Genomic DNA, 21831 nt, shown 5'->3' on the forward strand with positions numbered 1-21831 from the left:
TAAGAAAGGTGGCATGTTCATTTAAATACCTAATTTGCACTTATATTTGGTTAGAACAAGTTTTTTCCCAAAAAGTGAAAAGTATTCTATTATTTTGAATTTGGATTGCAGAACTCTTAAGTATTTTAAATATTTATTCCTTGTCAGATAATTGTAACTGAGATTCAAGACACATACCATTAAACAGGTGAAAACAGTTTTATATACCAGCCAGAATTTTCTCCGGATGGTGGAGGGAGGTCATAATAGTTCACACGAACATACTATGTCACTGTAAAAGTCCGAAATCTAGCAAATACTGACATTCTCCCGCGAATATCAACATTTACATTTCAAAGCCACCGGTGTAAGATCAAATATTTCAGGTGAATCACTAAGTCTTTCACGGTAACATAAACGACAGGTGAGATGATTATACTGGAAGTAGCAAACATAACTGAAGAGCAAGAGTTATAGCCCCCCTCCCCCCCCCCCCCCAAAGGCGATGATACACCCTTCTCAAATGCTACTGAGCACCCAAAAGGACAGCCTTCAAAAACGAGGGATCAAAACTCCTCTCAAAGTAGCCCCTAAAACTTTCAATGGAGCAGTCTGTGCGAAATGTACCCCCCCCCCCAAAAAAAAAAAAAAACAAAGGCGGTAGATGAGTTTTAAACACTAACCACCATCACTACGTAAATATAACTCGCATAAAATTAAATTTCATTTTTTCTTTCTTTTTTTTTTTCGGAATCGTAGTGCAATGAAATTATTTAGCACACTCAAATGGATAAAAATAAAGAAATTGAAGAAAAAAGTAACCATATGTACATTTGTAACAAATAAGTGCTATGAAACAAAAAATAATGAAAAATACAGGAAACATTTTATAAATAGAACGCTTCAGTGAAAGAAAAAAAGTTTGTTTCGAACCAGTACTGATGCATTATCGTTGTCTTCACACTGATTCAGCGGTGAAACTATTAATATTCCTTACCGACAGTCTTGTTCACAGGAAATGATGCACTTTCTTTCATTTTCAGGAACTTTAATATTCAAGACTCTCCATCTTCAATTGAGCATATCAAACACGCATGCGAAAATTGATGGCATGATGGAATTTTGTTCGCTTGCGTTTTATTGTTTTCTTACTTTCGAACTGAAGTCGCTTCAGTAACTGAGTTCCGTCGTTCTCTCTCGCGTGTGGAAGAGTTGAGTTGAGTGGCTTCAAGTACGATAGTCAAATTGTTGGCTATTTTGGTTGAATGCTTTTAGTTTTATGATGTTACTGTGCAGTTGCGTTCTCATAACGATGTTTTCTGAGTTTTGCTTCTTGTTTAGAGTTGTAATAGGCGAGCATTTGCAATGCAGTTCACGTTTGATGAATCCATTGTTGTGTGGTAATTCGATTTAGTTAGCTATTTCATGAGTGATTTATGCAGCGATTAAACCGAGCGATTTAAAACCAGTATGAACCAGTTTTGAAATTAAGTAAAAGCTGTTTGAAAAATCATATTGTGCTCTCAGGGATTCTTAAGGTCTGGCTTAGCGGTCATAAAAATTGAGCAGATTTTTTTTACCTGTCTGCGTGAGAAAAAAATGAAAATTCCTTTCTGGAGGAAAAAAGTAACCAATAATAATAACATTTGATATGATGCAAAAACCAGACACATCCAGAGACTGTAGTTTCGTTCTTAATAGAATTCATCAGTCTGGATTAGTGAATAACCGAGCTGGAGGCAGATGTCATCACAATGAAACTGACTGGTAGATAAAGTAAATTTATCTCTTCAGCGAGTGTATGCAGCATAGTGCGGTTCGATTCGTGAATTGAGCCTAGGGTTTCCAATTCCGCGTCGAATTCAGTCCCGTGGGATTTCGGGATTGTAAAGTGCTCATCCCGCGGGATCCCGGGATCCCGCGGGATGGACTTTATTTTTCAAAAAATTAAATTTTTATGACAGAGAAAAAATTGTGCTTTTTAGACTGCCTCTACTATTTTAACTAGTAGTCTTCTTGAATTCTGTACAACAATTATAAAGCACTACAAAGTCAGATCTTAATTGGCAAGTATCGTTTGGTAAGCAAAAGTGTGCCGCTCGTATGGGATGGTAAAGGATTGTTACTCTAAAAATAATGCGCTTGATGAAAACACTCGCTGTGGCTCCACTGCAATTGATTTTACTAAAATTAAGAAATTGTGGAAAGTTAGATAAAAAATCCACATTAACCTCACCTTCTGAAATAGATTTTTCTTTTCTTATGTTTTGCTTTTGCTCAAGAACTGTGAATTTTGGACAATGTCTGTTGGATATGTGTTTTGCTGTATTCAGTTTAACTTGCATTGATAATACCTTTGTTGTTTCATTAACGTTGTTCACTGAATTAGTGAATTTGATTTATTATAGCAAGGGGTAAATACTGCTTGATTTCAACATTTCATCAAGTTACAGTCTCAGTGAAAGTGTTTGGATAACTTCCCTAATTTTACCTCTCACTTTAAAGAAGAATTCAAAAATATGAGCAGCTTCAGGGGCGTGCACAACGGGGGGGGGGGATAAGGGACACCTGTTGGGCCGGGCCCGAGGCTGAAGACTCCCAATTTTTTTTTTTTTTTTTTTTTTTTTTTTTTTAATGATGGGTGTAATATACGGGTAAACAATATGAAGGGGGTCCCGGGAAAGTTATTTGTGACGGACTCCAAAATTTCTGTGCACGCTCCTGAGCAGCTTAACTTACTACACTCTCATGAGAGTCATCCTGTGTTTGATACAAGTTTCTTTCACCCTTTTTAAAGTCGTGCTGAATACATAAATAATGTCAGATTTTTCACTGCTTTCTTCTTTCGAGTGCACTTTTTGTAACTTTTATGTTTTGAGTGCATTACTAAAACTTACAGAAGTGCTCCAACATTGCATTCAGGCTACTCAGCGGGTTTTAGAATAGGTAATACACTTTCTCTATTTTTTTAAGCGTAATTTACTGGATTTTAAATTTCAGTGATGATTTTTAAAATGTTCTTAAGTTTTACGCATTTTCTCAATTCATGAACGTACCGTATTACCCCGCATTATCCGACAGGCTGCAAAATTCGGGGGTCAACAGATTTTCAATAACACTTGTCTGGTCCTTTCCGGCATGCCGGAAAAATCGAGATCAAAAATAATACAATAAAAATATATGTTCATCTGAAAAACGACTGTAAGTTCGATACATATCTTATTGGTATTAATAAACAGTCTAATTTTGTAAAAATATTTACTTACAATGTCATTTGTTATTTTAACAAGAAAAATATTCTTTAATAACGAATAATTTTATAAAAATTAAATTAAAACTAAGTAAACAAACATTTAAGCAGTAAGTTACCACCCCCAAACCAGTGCTAAAGCATTTACCATAGCTATTCAATAAATAAAAATTAAACTTACCTCGTTAAAAGGGACCTTAAATAATTTACTTAAAAAAATTATGAACAAATCACAGTAACGATGATTTTTTCGGAATTGATTACTTTATTGGCATATAATTAAATCCATTAATAGTGACCTACCATATATTCCAAGCACATACTATAATTCGCAATACATCTTTAAAAAAAAAAAAAAAAAAAAAAAAGAAGATTAGGGGAAGCTGTTGTACCCACGGACAAAATTTACATTTCAATTTTTGCTTGTCTCTGGGAATAGATAATCGATCGGAAATTTTTTCTGCTAGAATCTACAACTTATCATCTAATTTGGCAATTTTTGTCAGGTGAAAATCTCAAAGCTTTCAACTTCAAAAATTTTTTCTTAAAAACCATCTTTCTTTGTCCGTGGGTAAAATACCCCGTTCACCCCGCGTATCGGTGCCTTTGTACCCATGACAAAAAATAATATATAAATAGATCTGAGAAACTCAATTATACTCAATATATTTTCATAAGAAATTTTATATTGAAATACTTCAAACATTCATTGAAAATAATATTAAATAAAATATCCAACAGAAATTAAACTTTGAAAATTAATCGAAGGTTTTTTCCCTTTTTTATAATTTTTCTTAATTTTTAACATCAGTGAACTCTTTAAAAATGTTATTACTCTTAAGAGAGTTAATGTTCTTATGAAAAATTAATTAATATGTTTTTAAACAAAAAATTAACTAGATTCATGATATTATGGCTCTCTATGTACCTACATAATAACCTCAAATTATATGCAAATTGAAACCTCTAACCAAAATTAACCCATTACAAAAAAACACAGTTTAGATTAAAGCAACAAAAATCTATAAGAGTCGACTTCAAATGAAAACAGGTGGGATTGACGGTCTGTAGATTCTACAACAGGTGGGGGTTACTTCAACTTACTATATCTTCAAGTCCTACTTCAAATCCATCATCATTGTTGAAAGCAAATTTCAGACGTTGATGACAAGGCTCCATTTTGAGGTACCTCACATAGTAAGAAGACTCACGTGTGACCCAATTGCCATTCGTGGGTACATATGGTTATGTGTCCTTGGGTACAAAGGTACATTGGGTACCAAGCAAATTTCAGACGTTGATGACAAGGCACCATTTTGAGGTACCTCACATAGTAAGAAGACTCACGTGTGACCCAATTGCCATTCGTGGGTACATATGGTTATGTGTCCTTGTGTACAAAGGTACGCCATTTTGGTTTTGCAAGCCAGTCACATCGACAAGACCACAGTTTTACAACATTAAAAATCAGAAACAAAACCTTTAAAATACAGGGAATCATGATACCTACAAGAAAAATGAATAATACAATCCACGACGGACGAAATAAAAACTTAGATCCTACTAAAACCGAAAAAATGTGATAGAATCTTAAATGTTCGTTTGATGGCGTTGAAACTTCTTGAGGTTGGTACAACCGTCTGTTGGTACAGCAGCTTCCCCTACTTTCGAGATTTATTTATTTATTTTTCTTGCAGTGGTTTTGTTTTTTGATTCGAATTGAATGGGGAAATTTACTTTTGTTTTGTTGCAAAATGAACCTCGAACTATCCGGCATGCCGGGAAAATCGAATTTCCCGACATTCTGGTCAACCTCGCTTTTTCCGGCATGCCGGATAATGCGAGGTAATACGGTATGAAAATTGAAACTTCGAATGAGAATACCAATTCATTCTCAGAAAAAATACTCTATTTTTATTTTGTTCTGAAATAGTAAATCCATTGTTGGTCACATGAGATACAGTTTTACTTACTCTTCTTGTAGATATATACGAAGAAGAAGATTCAAACTTCGGATAATGCTTGTGAAAATAATCGTTTTATGAGCGGAAAAAGCTGGAAAACACTTGAATGGAAAAACATTTGCGGGATTGAGAATCCCGCGGGATTGCGAGCGAAATCTCGCGGGACCAATCCCGAAAAAAATCCTGCGGGATTCGGGATCCGGATTTCAGGATTGTAAACTCGAATTGAGCCCCTAAGCCAGGGCCCAGGGCTAAGGTATATTGCTTGTAGTTCTGTCTTAGCCCTGGCTTAGGGATGGTAACTTACTGCAAAATACTTAAGTTTTGCTTTCAACTCACAAGTCCAACCGCACCATGTCTCGCTGGTGAGACAAATTTACTTTTTTAACCAGTTAGTTGGCACTCTCAGCTTCAGGGAAATGACATCTGCCGCCAGCTCTGTTATTCACTAATACATACTGATGAGTACTAATAAGAACGAAACTGCAGTCTCTGGATGTGATAACCGGGCTGTCTGGATTGTTACATGTAGTTCTGCCTTAGCTCTGGATTAGGGGCGGTAACTTTCTGCTAAATTTGATATAATATTTTATGCGTCAACATTTTAACTGCTTTTCTTTTCTTTCTTTTTTTTTTTTTTTTTTTTTTTCTTGTGTGTGTGTGGTTTTTCTCAAAAGTTTATTCGTTTATAAATAATAAATATAGTAATTATTTGTTTTCTTTTTCGAATTTCAAGTAAATAATAATGAAAAACTCATTAATATAACTGATTATATAACGATTCTTGAATCCAAAGCAAAAAACGTCACTAGTCCACGGAATTTCTTCAAATTTTTACCATTCGGCACGTCAAGAGGTTGAGAAACTGCTTATTAAACAAGAACGGTTAGATACCAAAGTACCTTTTGCAAAAATTTGAAAGTGTGTTAATTTTACTGGAAAATGTTCATCTATGTCATCCGAGTAATTATTTTGAAATTCCAGAGCTAAGGAACAACGATTTCTTTGCGCGAAATGTTTTTAACTTCATGAGGTTTTGAACTGATTTTTAAAAATTTTGAGCCCCCTCTCCCTTAAAGTTGAGAAAAAGTAAAATGAGCTTTAAAAAAAAGGAAGTGAATTAATTTAAGCTAGGCTATTTTGGTGCCCCTAAATTTGTGGTGCCCAGGTCCGCGGACCCACCGGACCGTGCGTTAATCAGGCCCTGTGTAGGGGTTAGGAGGCGTGGTATCTGAAGCTGGTTTTTTTTTGGGGGGGGGGGGGCAACTGACTTTTAATAACACTGATTTAATAATTTCTAAAAATGTGGAACATGGCATCAAATATCGAGACGGATGGCCATCGCAGACTTTCTCCTTTCCTTTTAAACTTCTATTCTTATGAAGTAAGATGAGAAAAGTTCATTTATATTTGGAATTTTTAGTTTTTACTTTCGTGAAATAAATCATTCAACCCTATTAAAATTATTTTTAAATGAATCATCAATTTTTAACTCTGAAAAGTGAGGTGGCAAGGCCTCTTTGCTTTGGGGCAGTTGCCCCCCTTGCCCCCTCGTACGAGTCGCCAATGATTCCCATTATATAAAGTTGTGTGAGAAAATATGCTTTAATGTTGATTTTGTGTGTAGTAATGCTTTCTTTTGACAGATAAAAATGATAATGTAAGAATGTATCAAAATTATTATTCTTAAAGTGAATGTGCGGTTTTTTAAACTGAAACCACAGTAATACGGTTTACTTTAATCTTTTAGACGTCACGAGAGAATAAGTTAATTTGGTCAATGTAATCAATTGTAAATTGTAACACACTGAATGTCTGTTGGTGGCCTGCGTATTTTTAGGGTGCCACAAGTAAAATTTGAATTTTACTAAGCAGGGGTCGATTTTGACTCCGAGGACCACGGGCAAAGAAGACATTAGGGCCCTCACGACATCCTGCATTTGCAGTACTCTGCCGTGGACAGGTAAAAGGCAGTAACTGCAAATTTTTCATTTTTCGTTTTTTTTTTTTTTTTTTTTTTTTAATTTATTTATTTATTTAATAAATCTATTGTACTTTAGCTGTATTGTACAAGCGTACAAGCTTTCTTATTTGGCTTCCGTCGAAAATAAGACACGACACAAGACATCAAAGTACAACATTTCCCTGTTTTTAGTACTGAATTCAAAGTGCGTTTCTTCAAATGTCTCGAAAACTCATTTCTGTATATATTGCCGTTCACCTGTACACGGCAGTATTGCTCTCACCTCCTCCCCACCATCCATCCACGACAGCTTACATTGTAATAAAAAAGGATATTTTAAAGCGCTAAAAATAAAAATTAGTTACATTGTACTGAAAACAAATGCACTCACTGGAGGGAAGAACTCACAAGCTTAGATCCTTCTAAGACTTCAGAGTGTCCATAAATTAAACGACCCTTCTTTTAAAGCTGTGAAGCGACGAAACGATTGCTCAGAAATGATTTCTTTGGAATTAAAGTCCCTTTTCAACTGATTCCTATTTAATAGGATGACCTACCAATAACTCACATGCATTTTCTTATTTCATAACCTTGAAAAATTCGCTCTAGTGAACCGGAATCGTAAAAATGAAAGTTTCGCTCCGGTGACTTTATAATGGCAAAAATGTCTAGCCGAGGCATACTCCCATATGTAATAAAGACAATTTAGGAAATTCTTTCTTATTTTTTCTTTTGGTTTTTTGGTCAAAAAAGTGAAAGCGAAAGCGGAAAACATGAAAAACAATAAAGATTAATGTAGTGTAAGTTCATAAACACATTTTTCCAGCGATTTTTTTTTCTTAACAGTATTTTATTTCGATTTATTAGGGCTATAGTTACTATAAATTTCTTAAATCGAAAGAAAGTATAATTCTTTTATCAAAAGTTTGCTTTCTATTTAAAATTTTATAGCAAAGTAGCACAACACCTTTTTATTTCAATTTTATTTAGTTATTCTTTTTTTCTGTTACCATTTGACTATTTAGAATAAAAACTAAATTTGCGCAGTTAGTAGAAAATTTCCCAATATTTTCGACTGTTTGTTTTATTTATTTTTTTTTACCGACAAATACTTATTTTTTATTTAAATTTTCAAACTAAAAACAGAAAAAAAAAACTCTGACTCGATATTAGCGAAATAAGTTGCCCATGTACTTGGGTAGAATGTACAGACTTTATGTTGGAATTACAAATAAAGGGAAAAAAAACACATCTCTGTGTCATTTCAATTTATAGAATCAAATTAGTTATAGAAATAGCTTTTGTATTAGAAGTTTTTTTTTTCCTTAGTCATGCAAAGAGTTCAATAATTTGACCTGTAACGTATATAAAATTCGGTGTACCCCTCCCCGCCAGATTTAGAAATGCGCCCGAAGCGAACAGCAGCTATTCATTTTTAAAATTTTTAAAAAAGAAGAAAAAGAAAGAAGGGAAAAAAATCTAGCAACAATTTATTAGATTTTTTTATAGTAATTTCAACGATATTTTTATTTTTATTTTTATTTATTTATTTATCTTTTTTTTTATTTAATGTTTCAGATTCCAAAATGAGGTAGCCATTGGAGATACTCGTTATGTTCAAGAATGGAAAAATTGGGTACAGAATTTTCGCCAAAGCTCATACCATGAAATACATCTTAGTCATTCTGATAAATACATTACTGGCAAGTAAGTACAACAAAATTGTTTCTGCAAGAAATTTATGAGAACTCCCCAATATATTGGTAGTTACAAGTTTTTTTCAAATAAAATTGCAGTCAAGTCAAATTCTATTAAGAAATACACTCTCTTTTCAACAGAAAAGCAGCCTGTTTTACTGATTGTATCTGTATCTAACTGGTTGAGCTCTGTTTTGCGGTAGATTTTTTTGAGCATCCTTTTATGCAAGGCCAGGGGAGGTTTGGACTCTGGCAGAGACCTTGGGTTTTAGAAAACATTGCCAATCCTAGCATGGACGCCCATATGCAAAATTTTAAGGGGGTGCTCAGATATTTTCCCCATGGTTTAGCAGGATATTTTTGCCATAGACATCGATTTCAGTACAGATTAGAGTTGTTAAAGTTTGAAATTTTTATTATTCATTAATTTTTATTATTCATCGAATTATTCATTAATGGCTGGAGAAGAAATGTTTTTACATTTTTGCAAATAAAAAAGTACTAAAAGCAAGGAAGTTCTAAATTCTAGGGGGGGGGGCTTGAGCCTCCACCTGCCCCCCCCCTATATGGGTGCCCTTGAATCCTAGTATGGTAATAAATGTGCAAATAGAAAAGAACACTAAAACAAACATTAAAGCACGTGATATATAGGAGGATGTCAAAAAAGAAGAAGGAAAAAAAACATAGAGATTGTGCTGGTGTGTGGTTCTTATTAACGGCCATTAATGTGCTGTAAAATCGAAAAGTGTCAAAATTTCTTTAATGTGGTATACCCAATTTAATAATATTTGCTTGCTTTCAATTGGAATAAAAGGCTCAAGTTACCTGTAACTTCTGGATATCTTCATCTAACCAGGAAAGACGACTGATATAACACAAGCATAAGCTCTTTATTTACAGATGAGGGAAAAAAGAAAGAAAAAGAACAAAAAAACCATTTTCTTTTTCTCGATGTCTTCCATCGCTCATGGTTCCAATAATATTAATGATACCATGTTGAGTAGAGTCTGGAATATTAGTGACAATTCAGAAAGATGCATTGTTCCTTACTAATATTTAATTTTTTATAGTAGTTGCTTCTGCATCTGATAATTGTTCATAATATTTTTTTTTTAAATTGATGCACTTTTTGCATAACATTATAAAACATAGCAACAAAACAATATGTTTTTGATCCTTTTTTGAGAAATTTCTAAATTCCGGTATTAATGCCGGTATTCCGGTATCATGTTTTAAAAATACCGAATACCGGTGTTAAATTGTTGGTCCCGTATTGCATTACCTAGTTGTGCTCCTTTGAAATAATTTAAAATTATCTATGCGCATAATGTTTGTTATCAGCTACAAATTTGATCCGGATTATCCGGAGATATAACGAGATGTAACGGATAAACGAGAACCGGATAAACAAGTTTCTACTGTACATGAACACTGATCATGTACGCTAGGCGCCGCTTAATGTGATCACTTTGGGTCAAATATAATTTGATAACAATAACTGACTTATAACAATAACCGAAAAGAATCCAAGAGACACAAAATAATGATTTTTTTCCAATTAAAGTGCTTTTATTTTGGCAACCTCAAATAAAAATCATGATGACTCAACTCAACGCTATTTTAAATTATAAATTGATAGATTAACAGAATGGAAATATCTGAATTATAAAAAGTTGAACTAAATTATTCAATTTTAAATCACATAGTAATAGGTGAAGTAAATTATGACCATTATCCCTGACATTCGTAAACCAGTTTCCAGAGCACATTCAGCTTTTCTATCTTTTCCAGCATGGTTTTGCTTGTTGTGACTTCGTGATTGTGACAACATTAAGCGAATGATAACATTAACCGTGATCGCATTAAGCGGCGCCTACTGTATTTCAGCAGTTGCATATTTCTTGACAATGTGCTGCATACTTATATCAAAGGGCAAAACTGGAGAAAATATTTAGTCACCGTTTGCCGGTAGTAAAAAATTCATTAGTACTCAGTTTTTTTTTTTTTTTTTTGCTTTTAGCGCAAAACTATTTTGTTTTTTAATTTGTAGAAACTAACTACTCCTAATTAATTTAAATATAATCCTAATTTCTTCCTGTTAATTAAAATATAAGTAATATAATTTTAATGCACTAGTTCATCAAAGCGGCTCTAGATTTTGATGGAAAAGTTTTCACCAGCCACATAATACCTTTTATATACTACTCTAAGGTCAATGATGTATTTATTGCGATTACAATTGATAAATGAAATTTTAATCGGTATTTTTTTCATTAATTTAGCCCTGTGGCAGGTGGAGATCGCTAACTTTCTAATGAATATAACGTACAAACTTGTAATGAAAATTGTTTGTATTCATTTTAAAATGGAGCTGTACAAAAATGTTTTGTTACTGTTCTCTGCATTTTTTCCGCTTTCTAAATTTCACTTGAACAAGAAATTTTTAAACAAGATTTTTAAATAAAAAAAAAAAAACAAAATTTGAAGTCTTCCGGGCCCGGCCGGGATTTGAACCCGGGACCTCTCGCACCCAAAGCGAGAATCATACCCCTAGACCACCGAGCCTCCTACCGGTTAGGCGCGTTAAAATGATCATAACCTTTCAGCAATAGCAGAAAAAACAAATTTCAGCGGATTGCACTCGAAAATAGAATTAAGTGGAATAGTAAATTTGAATCACTTTTCTGACATTCAATTGAAAGAGAAGTTTCATTTTGAGGTTTAATAACAGTTCGTTTTTTAATATTCTGCGTTTTTTTTCTCAGTAAAACTTAACTCAAGTAAATAATATTGTTCATTTTTATTTTTACTTCACTCACGAAAGGAAGGACATTGAAACTTTTTTATGTAAACTGAAGTTTTTTAAAATAATTTCAACTTTATGTGGAAAAATTTGAGATTGGAGAAAATAGCGAAAAAATTTTCCGCATGGGCTCGGCCGGGATTTGAACCCGGGACCTCTCGCACCCTAAGCGAGAATCATACCCCTAGACCACCGAGCCACCTTCTTACAGTGCATTAAATAGCCTATAAATAACAAGCTGATTTGTCATTAAGCTACGGTCATTTCTATTGATAGTATGTTTCTTAAAAAAACGTATTTTAATTTCAGCCAAAATTTTCCTAATGGATTCCAACATTTAATTAAAAATGTAGAAGACTTTTCCTGAAAAATGGTGATTTTAAAAGTCCCAAATACTGTATCCGAAATTGGAAAAGATTTATAAGGGACCTATGATTTTTAAATCAATATTGAGGAAATTAAAAGTTTCTAAGGGTAAAAAAAACTTTTTCTCGAATTGAAAGAGAATTCGCGATTGCCGTAAAATACATTTTCATACTCCTCACGATATTGAAAGAAAAACAACTGTATTTTCTCAAAAATTGACACTTATGTGACCTTAAAGACCTCTTGAACAATTAGTACATGGACCAAATAATTTCCGAAAAATCAATGAATTTTAAGAAGCTTTTTCTGAAAAAGTTTAAACTACATTTCCCCCGAGAAGGGGGTCGGAGAACTAAAAATGCTATGCATTGGGCCCGGCCGGGATTTGAACCCGGGACCTCTCGCACCCAAAGCGAGAATCATACCCCTAGACCACCGAGCCAGCTGATCGGGTAGTGGAAGAAAACGGAGTAATTGCTATCTCGTAAAACTAAGCCATTTTCCAGAGCGGAGAGTGGAAGGTAAAAGGCACGGTTCAAGAGTTAACAGAGATAAGTCACATCCTTGGTATTAAAATCCTAAAAATAAAAGTTTCATTTTTTTTTTTTTTTTTTTTTCAAATTTCTCGTTCACTTTTAAGTAATCTAAAAGATTTTTTTTTTCTTTTTGCAGTTAAATATTTCCCGCACTATTTTGTTTTTCATTTTGTCAGCTCGGTCGTCCCCGCCTTTTCCCAATACAAATAAACTTGAAATTTTCTTATTTAGAGTATTTCACGTATTGAAATATAAAATACACGGGAAAACTCATTCATCAAAGAACATGAGAAACGAAGAGAGCTGGGCCCTGCTAACCACATGAGCTTCAAAATGTTTATGAGAACCTTTTTTTTTTTTGCAATGATAGACCAAATTAATTGTTTAACATTTTATTTAAAAAAAAATTGAGTAAAATTTTCGCGTCAACGCAGAATTGACAATGCTAAATGATCATTGAGCACATAGCACTGATGAAGATCTTTTGTCTTTTCTTGATTGGAGTTTTATTCAATACAGGAAATTCTCGAAATTTAATGCGCAATTTTTTTCCATGCAATGCAAACTCTTTTATTCTTGCTGCTGCAAATCTATACCGAGCTACAAATCTTAAAGTTAACTTTTAAATATTAAACTTGTGTGTGTGTGTGTGTGTGTGTGGCTATGGAAGAAAAGGGAAACATTCAGTTTCTTATGAAACGAACTATTTTCAATTTGTATGTAGTCTTTTTGAAATTTAGAGCCTGTGTAATCTGTTTGATAAAAACACTGCTTACCTTTATATACGTTTTTATAAGCTCGATTTTTAATTATCTACACTGAGAGGAATATATATAATACAGATCTACATTTTATTTTTCCTAAGTTAACATAGGTGTATATTGAAAATATGTACCTGATTTCCAGCGATTGCTATTCAAACATTAGTAATATTTTCAAATTGCTGCAATATAACACTTATAATTTTAAGAGAATTAATTTGGCTTCACCTTTATGCCAACTAATACTCTTCTTTTTCATTCAAAGTTACAGATAACTGTTATAATCATTAAAAAGATATATTTGGACTAAGGAGAGTCTAAATCAAATAGCTAAATAAGAGAGGGGGGAGAGAGAGAGAATGTTGCAAAACCCGAATATTACAAAACCCGATTTTAGTACATCAAAAATAAAATCTGTTTCAAAATTTACAGATCAGCTGCAAATATAAGGTAAAAAAGAAGGAAAGAAAAAAAAAACAAGCTCTGAAAATTTTCTTGAATTTCGAATACACGTAGGGGAATTGTGGGGCAAAGTGAAATAGTTAATATGACTGAGCTTTTTCAAAATGAACAAATTGGAAATTTGTTTTGAAAATTACAGCACATAAAGAAAGAACATTGTATTAAAAAAATATCATTGAAACAGTATGTTTTTATTTTTGACAGTAAATTTTTAAAAAAGTGGTTATAAGTTTTTAAAAAAGTTGAAAGTTTTCTTTTCTTTTTTTATTGGGCAAAGTTAAAAACAAAATATTTTTCTAATGAAATATTTTCTATTCGAATCTAAACAATATTTTTTATGAAATGAATCAGTACAAAAAAGTTAGAATGAATGAATAAATGAAAGAAGCGAATAACTAAATAGATTAATTAGTTAATGTATGAAGAAAAATAAATGAGAAGTAAAAGAGTGAATAAATAAGAAAATAAGGGAATTAATGAATAAATAATCGAAGTACTAAATGAAGGTATGTAAATGAATTAATTTAACAAATAAATACGTAAGTGATTTAATAAATGATTGAGCGACTAAACGAAATATTGCCCCATCCACTTAGCCACGCATGTACTTTCCTAATTGTGAAACATATTTAAAATTCAAATAAGCTTAATTTTAACTAAATAAATACTGCATCGAATATTAAAAGTTCTCAACTAATATTTGAAATGTTAATAAGAAGAGCTTTATCATTTTATAAATGACAAAAATAACTTTTGACTCGCAATTGCAACATAGTATTACAATGTGAGTATCAATTTTTTAAAATTGCCTGTATTATCTTATGTTTTATCTTCGGCGGTATTTGTTTTTTCTGACTGGAATAGACTACATATGCTACTACATAGTTAAAATATTACCAGATAGGTGGCGGTAAAAGCAGAGCAAATATTTCACCATTTCACTTTGGCCCGCTATTTCACTTTACCACACATTCCCCTACATACACCAAACTAAAGGCCGTGACGTGTGAATTAGTATATTTATACGAGTGGGGTCACGAAAGGTTTTAGAGCTCGAAAGGGGTCCAAAAGTCAAAAACGGTTGAGAAACCCTACTTTAGAACAACGATCCGCCTATTTTTATAAAATAATCATAGTATAATCAGCCATCATTTCATACATCGACAAAGAATGATCCCATGTTTTTGAGTTTCTCGTATTTTCACTTTGTAGTTCTTGGTTCTTCGATATAATTCAGCTGAATCAATAGGAGAAAGTGTTAAAAACATATTCGATCAAACACCTTAATAAATATGTCAGCCACCAAAGTTTACGTTATAGAATGGATAATAAAGATCCTTGTCCTGATTTTGGGACAATTTATCATACTCTCTGACAGTTACTGCTGCGAAAAATTCGTAGCTTTCTTTACGTCTATCATAAAATTGTTGCTTTCGACTCGTTGCCAACTGTTTGGTAATAATGGTTTTTTATTATTCCATTGTGAGGGGGAATGCGGGTGTAAGTTGACCTCGTTGTGGAAGTGATAGGTATTTTTCCAATGTTGCATCTTTCTAACCTACGCATAAGCAAAATTCTCTTCTTTGAGGTAAAACATCAACAACTTTGTCATCCAATGTGCTTTTGATGCTTGCATTCAACTTAAACACATTCTGAATGCAAAAAGAGAGAGAGAGAAGCAACTGACTAATTTACTAAAAAATATAGCAAAAGCTTCATTAGCATTCAATTTAACATATGCAAAATGTATGTATGTATGCAGGAAGCTCGTTGAAATAAGCGATGTGTTTTACGTATACCTGTTTTTTACTTGTAAAATTATCAATGTTAAATGGTAAAAAAGAATATTTCACTTAAATGACTCAAATTTAAGAAATAATCCAGCCTCTGCAAAGTTCACCAACTGAACCTTATTACTCTAAGTCAGCTAGAAGATAGCAATGAGAAATTGCAACCGTAAGTACAAATAAAAGGAAGAATCAATTCGACTAAAAAAAAAAACTAAAAAAATACGCTGCGTGTTTTTATAAGCAATAGCAATAACAGCAATAAATTTAATGATACTACTACTAATAATAATAACTAGCTCTCCCTTACGAATCATTTGCACTTGACTGTGGTAAGTCAAAAATCCAATTCTTTTTTCATGGTAATTAAAAAAAAAACTTCGGAAATATTATTCCTGATACTGCAATTTATCATGCTAAAATAAACGCTTTCTTATCTGATTTTGATGCAAAAGTATACAACTGTGGTTCAGAATCCTGCAATGAGTTTTGATTCATGAGATATTCCTCGAAATTTGGATTAAAATTAACCTGAGGAAAAAGGGTCATTCACAAACGACAAATCTCACGGTGGGACCGAACCCACGATCCTGACGTTTTCAGCACGACGATCTAACCATCTGAGCTATACTGTTTATCTCGTTGGACGCTTTACATTAAAGCACTGCTCAAAAAGAACCAGAACAAATCGGTTATTTCGAAAAAACACCGCTATATATGTGAGTCATCTGTTTATTTTTCGCCGAAAGCGCGGAACAAAATCTTTAAAAAGCGGCCTTAATTATGAAGTTTGATGATATATTGTGCAAGTTTTGGCGTTGTCACAAAAAATACCATTGGAAAAGATAATAATATTAACAACAACAACAAGAATAAAAATATTACTAATAATGGTAATAATAATCTATATATATAAAAATCTCGTGTCACGATGTTTGTTCGGGGTAAACTCCGAAACTACTCAACCGATTTTTCTCAAATTTCATATCTATGTGTCATTTGGTCCAACTTAAAAGATAGGATAGTTTTTATAATTTTTTATTTTAAATTTCATATTAATTATGCAATAATAGTGTGAATTAATTGTTTAGTTCTAAAAATTCTTAATAGATGGCGGTGTAAGTTAATTAATCGAATATAACTCTAAAATCGTATGACTTACTGCTGAAAACACCATGATAAAAAAAACTCATAAATGTTGCTTAGAATTTCCATATAATGTTTCGGGATATTACAGGTTATTATTCACTTCCTGACAAAATCAACTATATTTTTCAAAACGTTTCCTTGAATTGCTACAAATTGCAGATTTCACACCTTTGTGAAAAATATTTTACTCCACCAGTATCAAGATTAACTAAACGTATTTAATAGGTGTATCGGTTTCGAAGCGATTACGGTTCGTCCAGATTGACTCAACACCCAATGAGTGCGAAAAGTTAACTGGATCACGAAGTTTTGCGACAGTTGCAGAGGAGTTACATTCGAGCTACTTGCTAGAGAGTCCGTCTTCGCGTTGGCAATGCGTGTATTAATGCTTTGAGAGCTTTCTTAGAAAAGCAGGAAGGTTCCAGGCTATTATATTAAACCTGCGTCAGGCTTCTCTGAAGGTTCCAGAATCATAACTGCCTTTAACCAAGAAGACTACTGAATTCTTCAAAAATATTCCAGGTTAATTTCAGGAAGGTTAATGAATTTAAGCGGAAAACAATTATTTTCTTTATTTTGTTCCCCAAGAGATTTTTAATATCATTAATTCTTGCGAAGATACTTTCACAACAGAAAATTGCAGAGACAATTGCATCGTCAGGCATTGCTGCTACTTTTTTTAGATGGTAGACGAACAGCACAGTCAGCTTTAAAGTTGCCTATTAGATATTCATAACAAACAAAACGCAATGTGTAACATTAAAGGAAAAAAAAAAACGTGGAATGGCTGTAGTGTTGCAAGAGAGTGAAATTAAAATTTGGGATAAGTGTACTATGGCTCATGAGTAAAAGCATTCATTCGAAGCACATCATAGGATTGTGCAAGATTTGAACGGCAACGATAAACTTTTAGGCGAAATTGTCTGAATACTGTCTGCGGACTTCCGGTAGACATTACCAGTTATTCGGATGAAATCAACGCATGTTTAAGATAATCGTTTTTATAGCGTAATGTCGCGATAATGCGATTGACCATGAACATGCGAAAATAAACGCAAAATAATCTAATCCCACAAGTACTTTCTATGCAATTGCTGGGTATTGGAAACGGTGAAATTGAACTGTATCAAAATATACAGTACAACAAATAGCCAGAAAATTTCTACACTGCCGTTGAGACGAAATGTGAAGTTCCTTAATAAATCAGAAAAGGTGTTAAGTTTTTTTTTATCCCTTCCTATGTTTACTCTAAAGTTCCAGAAACACGACTAGCTTCAAACGGGAAGATCTTCGAATTTTTCAAGAGGCTTCCGAGATAATTTCAGGAAGGTTATTAACTTTTATCGGAAAACTTTCCGGGTTTTGGCGTGACATGTTACTGGCAGAAATTGGCCACATCAGCTGCCCGTAATTTTCCAGGAACATTTATGAATCGTTTCTACATTGAATCACGCCCATTATCAATCTCATATATTTTAAAATCGGCTATACTATTTTAAGCTCTATTAAAAATATTTATTTGATTCTATCAAAATAATGAGTAAAAGTTTATTTCAATCCAATTTTTTTGCCACAGCAACGCGTGGCTGGGTCAGCTAGTAATAAATATAATAATAATAGCATTAAAAATTTAATGTAATAATAATCATAATAATAATAATAATAGCATTAAAACATTTAATGTAATAATAATAACATCAATAATAATAATAATGAATGAATGAATAAATAAGTGTGTGTGTGTGTAAACTTAAAATGAATTACTTATGTTTTGACAAATAAAAAAGTGAAGAAAAAAAAAATCATTATATAAATGTGAGAACATTTATAGTCAGTAATGTGGTGTGATTGCTGAGCATCAGAATCTGAATTTTCCTTACTGTTACACGTGGTATAAAAATGTATGGTTTCGCTGGGGGGAAAGCCTGTGAACATTCAGATGTTTTGAAATTATCGTAACTCACGACTGTTTCAATTAAAACGAGAACTACGAATACTTATTTCACTTCAAAATACAATTTCCTTGTCTGAATAAAAAAAATGAATTTTTCAAAAAATGTATATATGTGTTATTTATTTTCCATAGCGAAATGTTCCGGTCAAATAAATCGGCCACCAGAGTTCCTAATCGGAGGAGACATGGAAAACTTCTCCTTGTCAGAAGACACTGCAGTTGGTAAGTGCACTCTTTGACTCCAATCAAATTCTTCAAAACATTATACAGTAGTACCTCCTGTAAGGGACACCTCCAAATAAGGGACACCTCTATTTAAGGGACATTTTTGCTGGTCCCAGTCCCTTTAAATTGGGCCCTTCATATATTTGCCTCTGAATAAGGGACACTCTATTTAAGGGACAGTTACAGGGAAAACTTAACAACAATTAATGTATAAATGTATCATACAAAGTATTGAATTTACACAGTAGAATTTAAGAATCAAAAATTCAACTGATGAAAGTTTGACACTAACGTTTACAAATTTGATGTGTTGTGAAATTCTTGCTAAAATTTGCATGCATGTTTTCTCCTCTTAGTATTCTTTTCAAGTAGGCTCACAGTCGAAGGATAATGAATACTTTCAAGTTAAAAACTTGAAATGTGAACACTGATTGAAATTTATATCATACTAAATGTTACGTCGCATGAAATCGAACAAGTTCATGTACATACATATTCAATCATGGAATTACTTCAAAATAATTCATGTATGTTACAAAACTATGCCATTGCCCATTTTTCTAATTAAATTTTATTTATTAAAATAATAACATTTCAAATTTAATTACTTTTGAATTTCATTCAGTAAAAATCATTTTTAGCATTTTTCTTAAATACTAATACAGTACGAAATTATACTGAGTTAATATATTGCATGCATCATTTCATATTCTTCCGTCCCTATTTAAGGGACGAAATTTCCGGTCCCATCAGTCCCTTATTGAGAGGTTCTACTGTACACTCATGTAGAAAATTAAGGCCACAAGCATGTTGAGAAAGAAAGTATTCGACGTATGGGTTGGCTTTTGAGGTCTCCGGATCTCAATTCTATTGAACATGTTTAGGATGGTCTAGGAAGCCAATGCACAGCCTAACCCTCCGCTTAATGCCTTCCAAGAGTTAAAAATCGCGCTTTCGGAAGAATGGACTTTGTTGTCCCAAGCATTAATTGACACCCCCATAAACAGTGTGAAAACTCGTTGTGATGCTTGTATTACAGTGCACGGTGGTCACACTCAGTATTATACTTAAAAGAGATCAGCAGCTCAATTATTTCATCCGAGGACTGCAGTTTCGTGCTTTTTAGCACTCATCAGCCCGGAATAGGAATCACGTGAGCTGGAGGCGAAAAACCTCTTAAAAGAGCCAAGAGAGCCAAACAAACTGGTAGCTAATGCAGAATTGGAAAACCAGATGAGCGACCGCAGGATTGATGGCAAAGCATGGTATTTTGTAGTAAGTTACCGCCCTACGCCAGGGCTAAGGCAGAAATACTTAAAATAGACCACCAGCTCAGTTATTCCATCCAAGGACTGCAGTTTCGTGCTTTTTAGCACTCATCAGCCCGGAATAGGAATCACGTATTAGACAGGCTTTTCCCGAGATAAATGTTTAATCTCTGATTCATAATTTAGATCTTTTTAATATGTCTTGTTTCTTAATTTCCAATTAAGATATTTTCCATGTTGCTATGTTTCTATGTTCTTTCTCCCATTCCAATATACCTGAGTGCCAAATTTGGGGGCAACACAGTGAATATTTTTTTGGTTTTCACAGATTTTATGTTAGTGACCTTAATTTTGGACATGAATGTATAATTCCTTTTGTTATATGTCAAAATTATTTGAATTAAGTCTCATTTTCTTGCCTTTAACCCTCATACGAATGAGATAAAAACGGACTTATCTCGTGAAGTGTTAGGAGGATAACGGTGACAATTTCGAAGACGTCACAAAAGCGTAGAATGAATATTTTGACGAAAGTCATAAAAAGTTTAGGAGGATTTCTATGGGACCCGAAGGAGGCGCGTAGTTTCCTTGCATTCCTGTCTCAACAAGGGAAACGTATATCAGACCACTCAGTCAGGTTATACCAGCGGTAAACAACCTGTTTTTTCTCTGTGGCAGCATACATATGGCAACTATTTCCCTCGGGTAGTAGCATAAGAACCACGAAAACCTTTAGCGTGTTTCTTTGGTAATTTCTCTGAATTCTAGAAACAAACTCTTCTTTAGGGCCAAACGAAACTGCTTGAGAAAAAGATTTTTTTGGTATATCGCTGCTTGGAAAGGTTTTTGCTAGCTTGACCTTTCAAAAGCATGGAGGCAAATTAACTATAGCTTGGTTATCCCTGGCTTAGACCACAAAATGATAGACAAGACGTTTTACTTATTTCCTATCTGACCTCTGCGCTCTAGTCTTAGCTGTGAGGTGAAATATCGGGGATAACTTGACTGCGAAAAGGAGAAAACGAAAAAGTTATATCACATGCCACATCAAACAACACAATGTTTCCCATTGAAGTCAATTCTTGAAAACACTTTCAAGATGAAATACCTAACGAACACTTATATCCGGGGAAAGTTATCCGATGGAAAAAAAAAACATATTGTTGTTTCTGTTCCGCTGTTGTTCCCCGGTATTGTTGCTCCCATGCCTTGTATTACCGAACCTTTCATAATACAAGTGACCATGAGTGGGATCCAGGATTTGTTGGTTTATACTAAGATCCATATGATTAAAAAGCGACTTGATATTTGCTTCTTCATAATTTCCTTTCTTCCCACTTAGGATCATCAGTCTACACGCTAAGGGCAAGAGATCCAGATAACGGACGAGTCCATTACTACATCAGCGGGGATTCTTTCACGGTAGAGAGGGACACAGGAGTGGTCAGACTCATCCGGCAGCTTGACAGAGAGAAGGAGGAGACGGCAGATGTCATCATCAGCATCACCGATGACAGAGTGGGATCAGCTCCACCAAATACCGTTAGTATTGTCTGAATTAGATTGTTTGCAAAATTCATTGTCTACGCTGTAGGCACGCACGCAACAGTGCAACATTATGAACCGACTGTGAGAGAACAACGTGATGAAGCTCAAATTGAAAAACG

General features: G+C 33.6%; 1 protein-coding gene and 3 non-coding genes across 4 annotated transcripts in view; 1 reads left to right on the forward strand and 3 right to left on the reverse strand.

Moving 5' to 3' along the window:
- LOC129220628 (cadherin-23-like) overlaps nucleotides 1–21831 on the forward strand; it is a 185540-nt gene that overhangs the window by 97065 nt on the left and 66644 nt on the right. Inside the window, 2 exon segments of the mRNA XM_054855057.1 lie at nucleotides 18804–18893; nucleotides 21507–21706. Coding sequence (XP_054711032.1) covers nucleotides 18804–18893; nucleotides 21507–21706 — 290 coding nt within the window.
- Trnap-ugg (transfer RNA proline (anticodon UGG)) lies at nucleotides 11347–11418 on the reverse strand. Its single transcript has one exon. It is a non-coding gene; the product is annotated as a tRNA-Pro (tRNA).
- Trnap-agg (transfer RNA proline (anticodon AGG)) lies at nucleotides 11784–11855 on the reverse strand. Its single transcript has one exon. It is a non-coding gene; the product is annotated as a tRNA-Pro (tRNA).
- On the reverse strand, nucleotides 12393–12464 carry Trnap-ugg (transfer RNA proline (anticodon UGG)). The gene has a single exon. It is a non-coding gene; the product is annotated as a tRNA-Pro (tRNA).

The sequence above is a fragment of the Uloborus diversus genome, chromosome 4, assembly GCF_026930045.1.
Source record: "Uloborus diversus isolate 005 chromosome 4, Udiv.v.3.1, whole genome shotgun sequence".
Lineage (NCBI taxonomy): Eukaryota > Metazoa > Arthropoda > Arachnida > Araneae > Uloboridae > Uloborus > Uloborus diversus.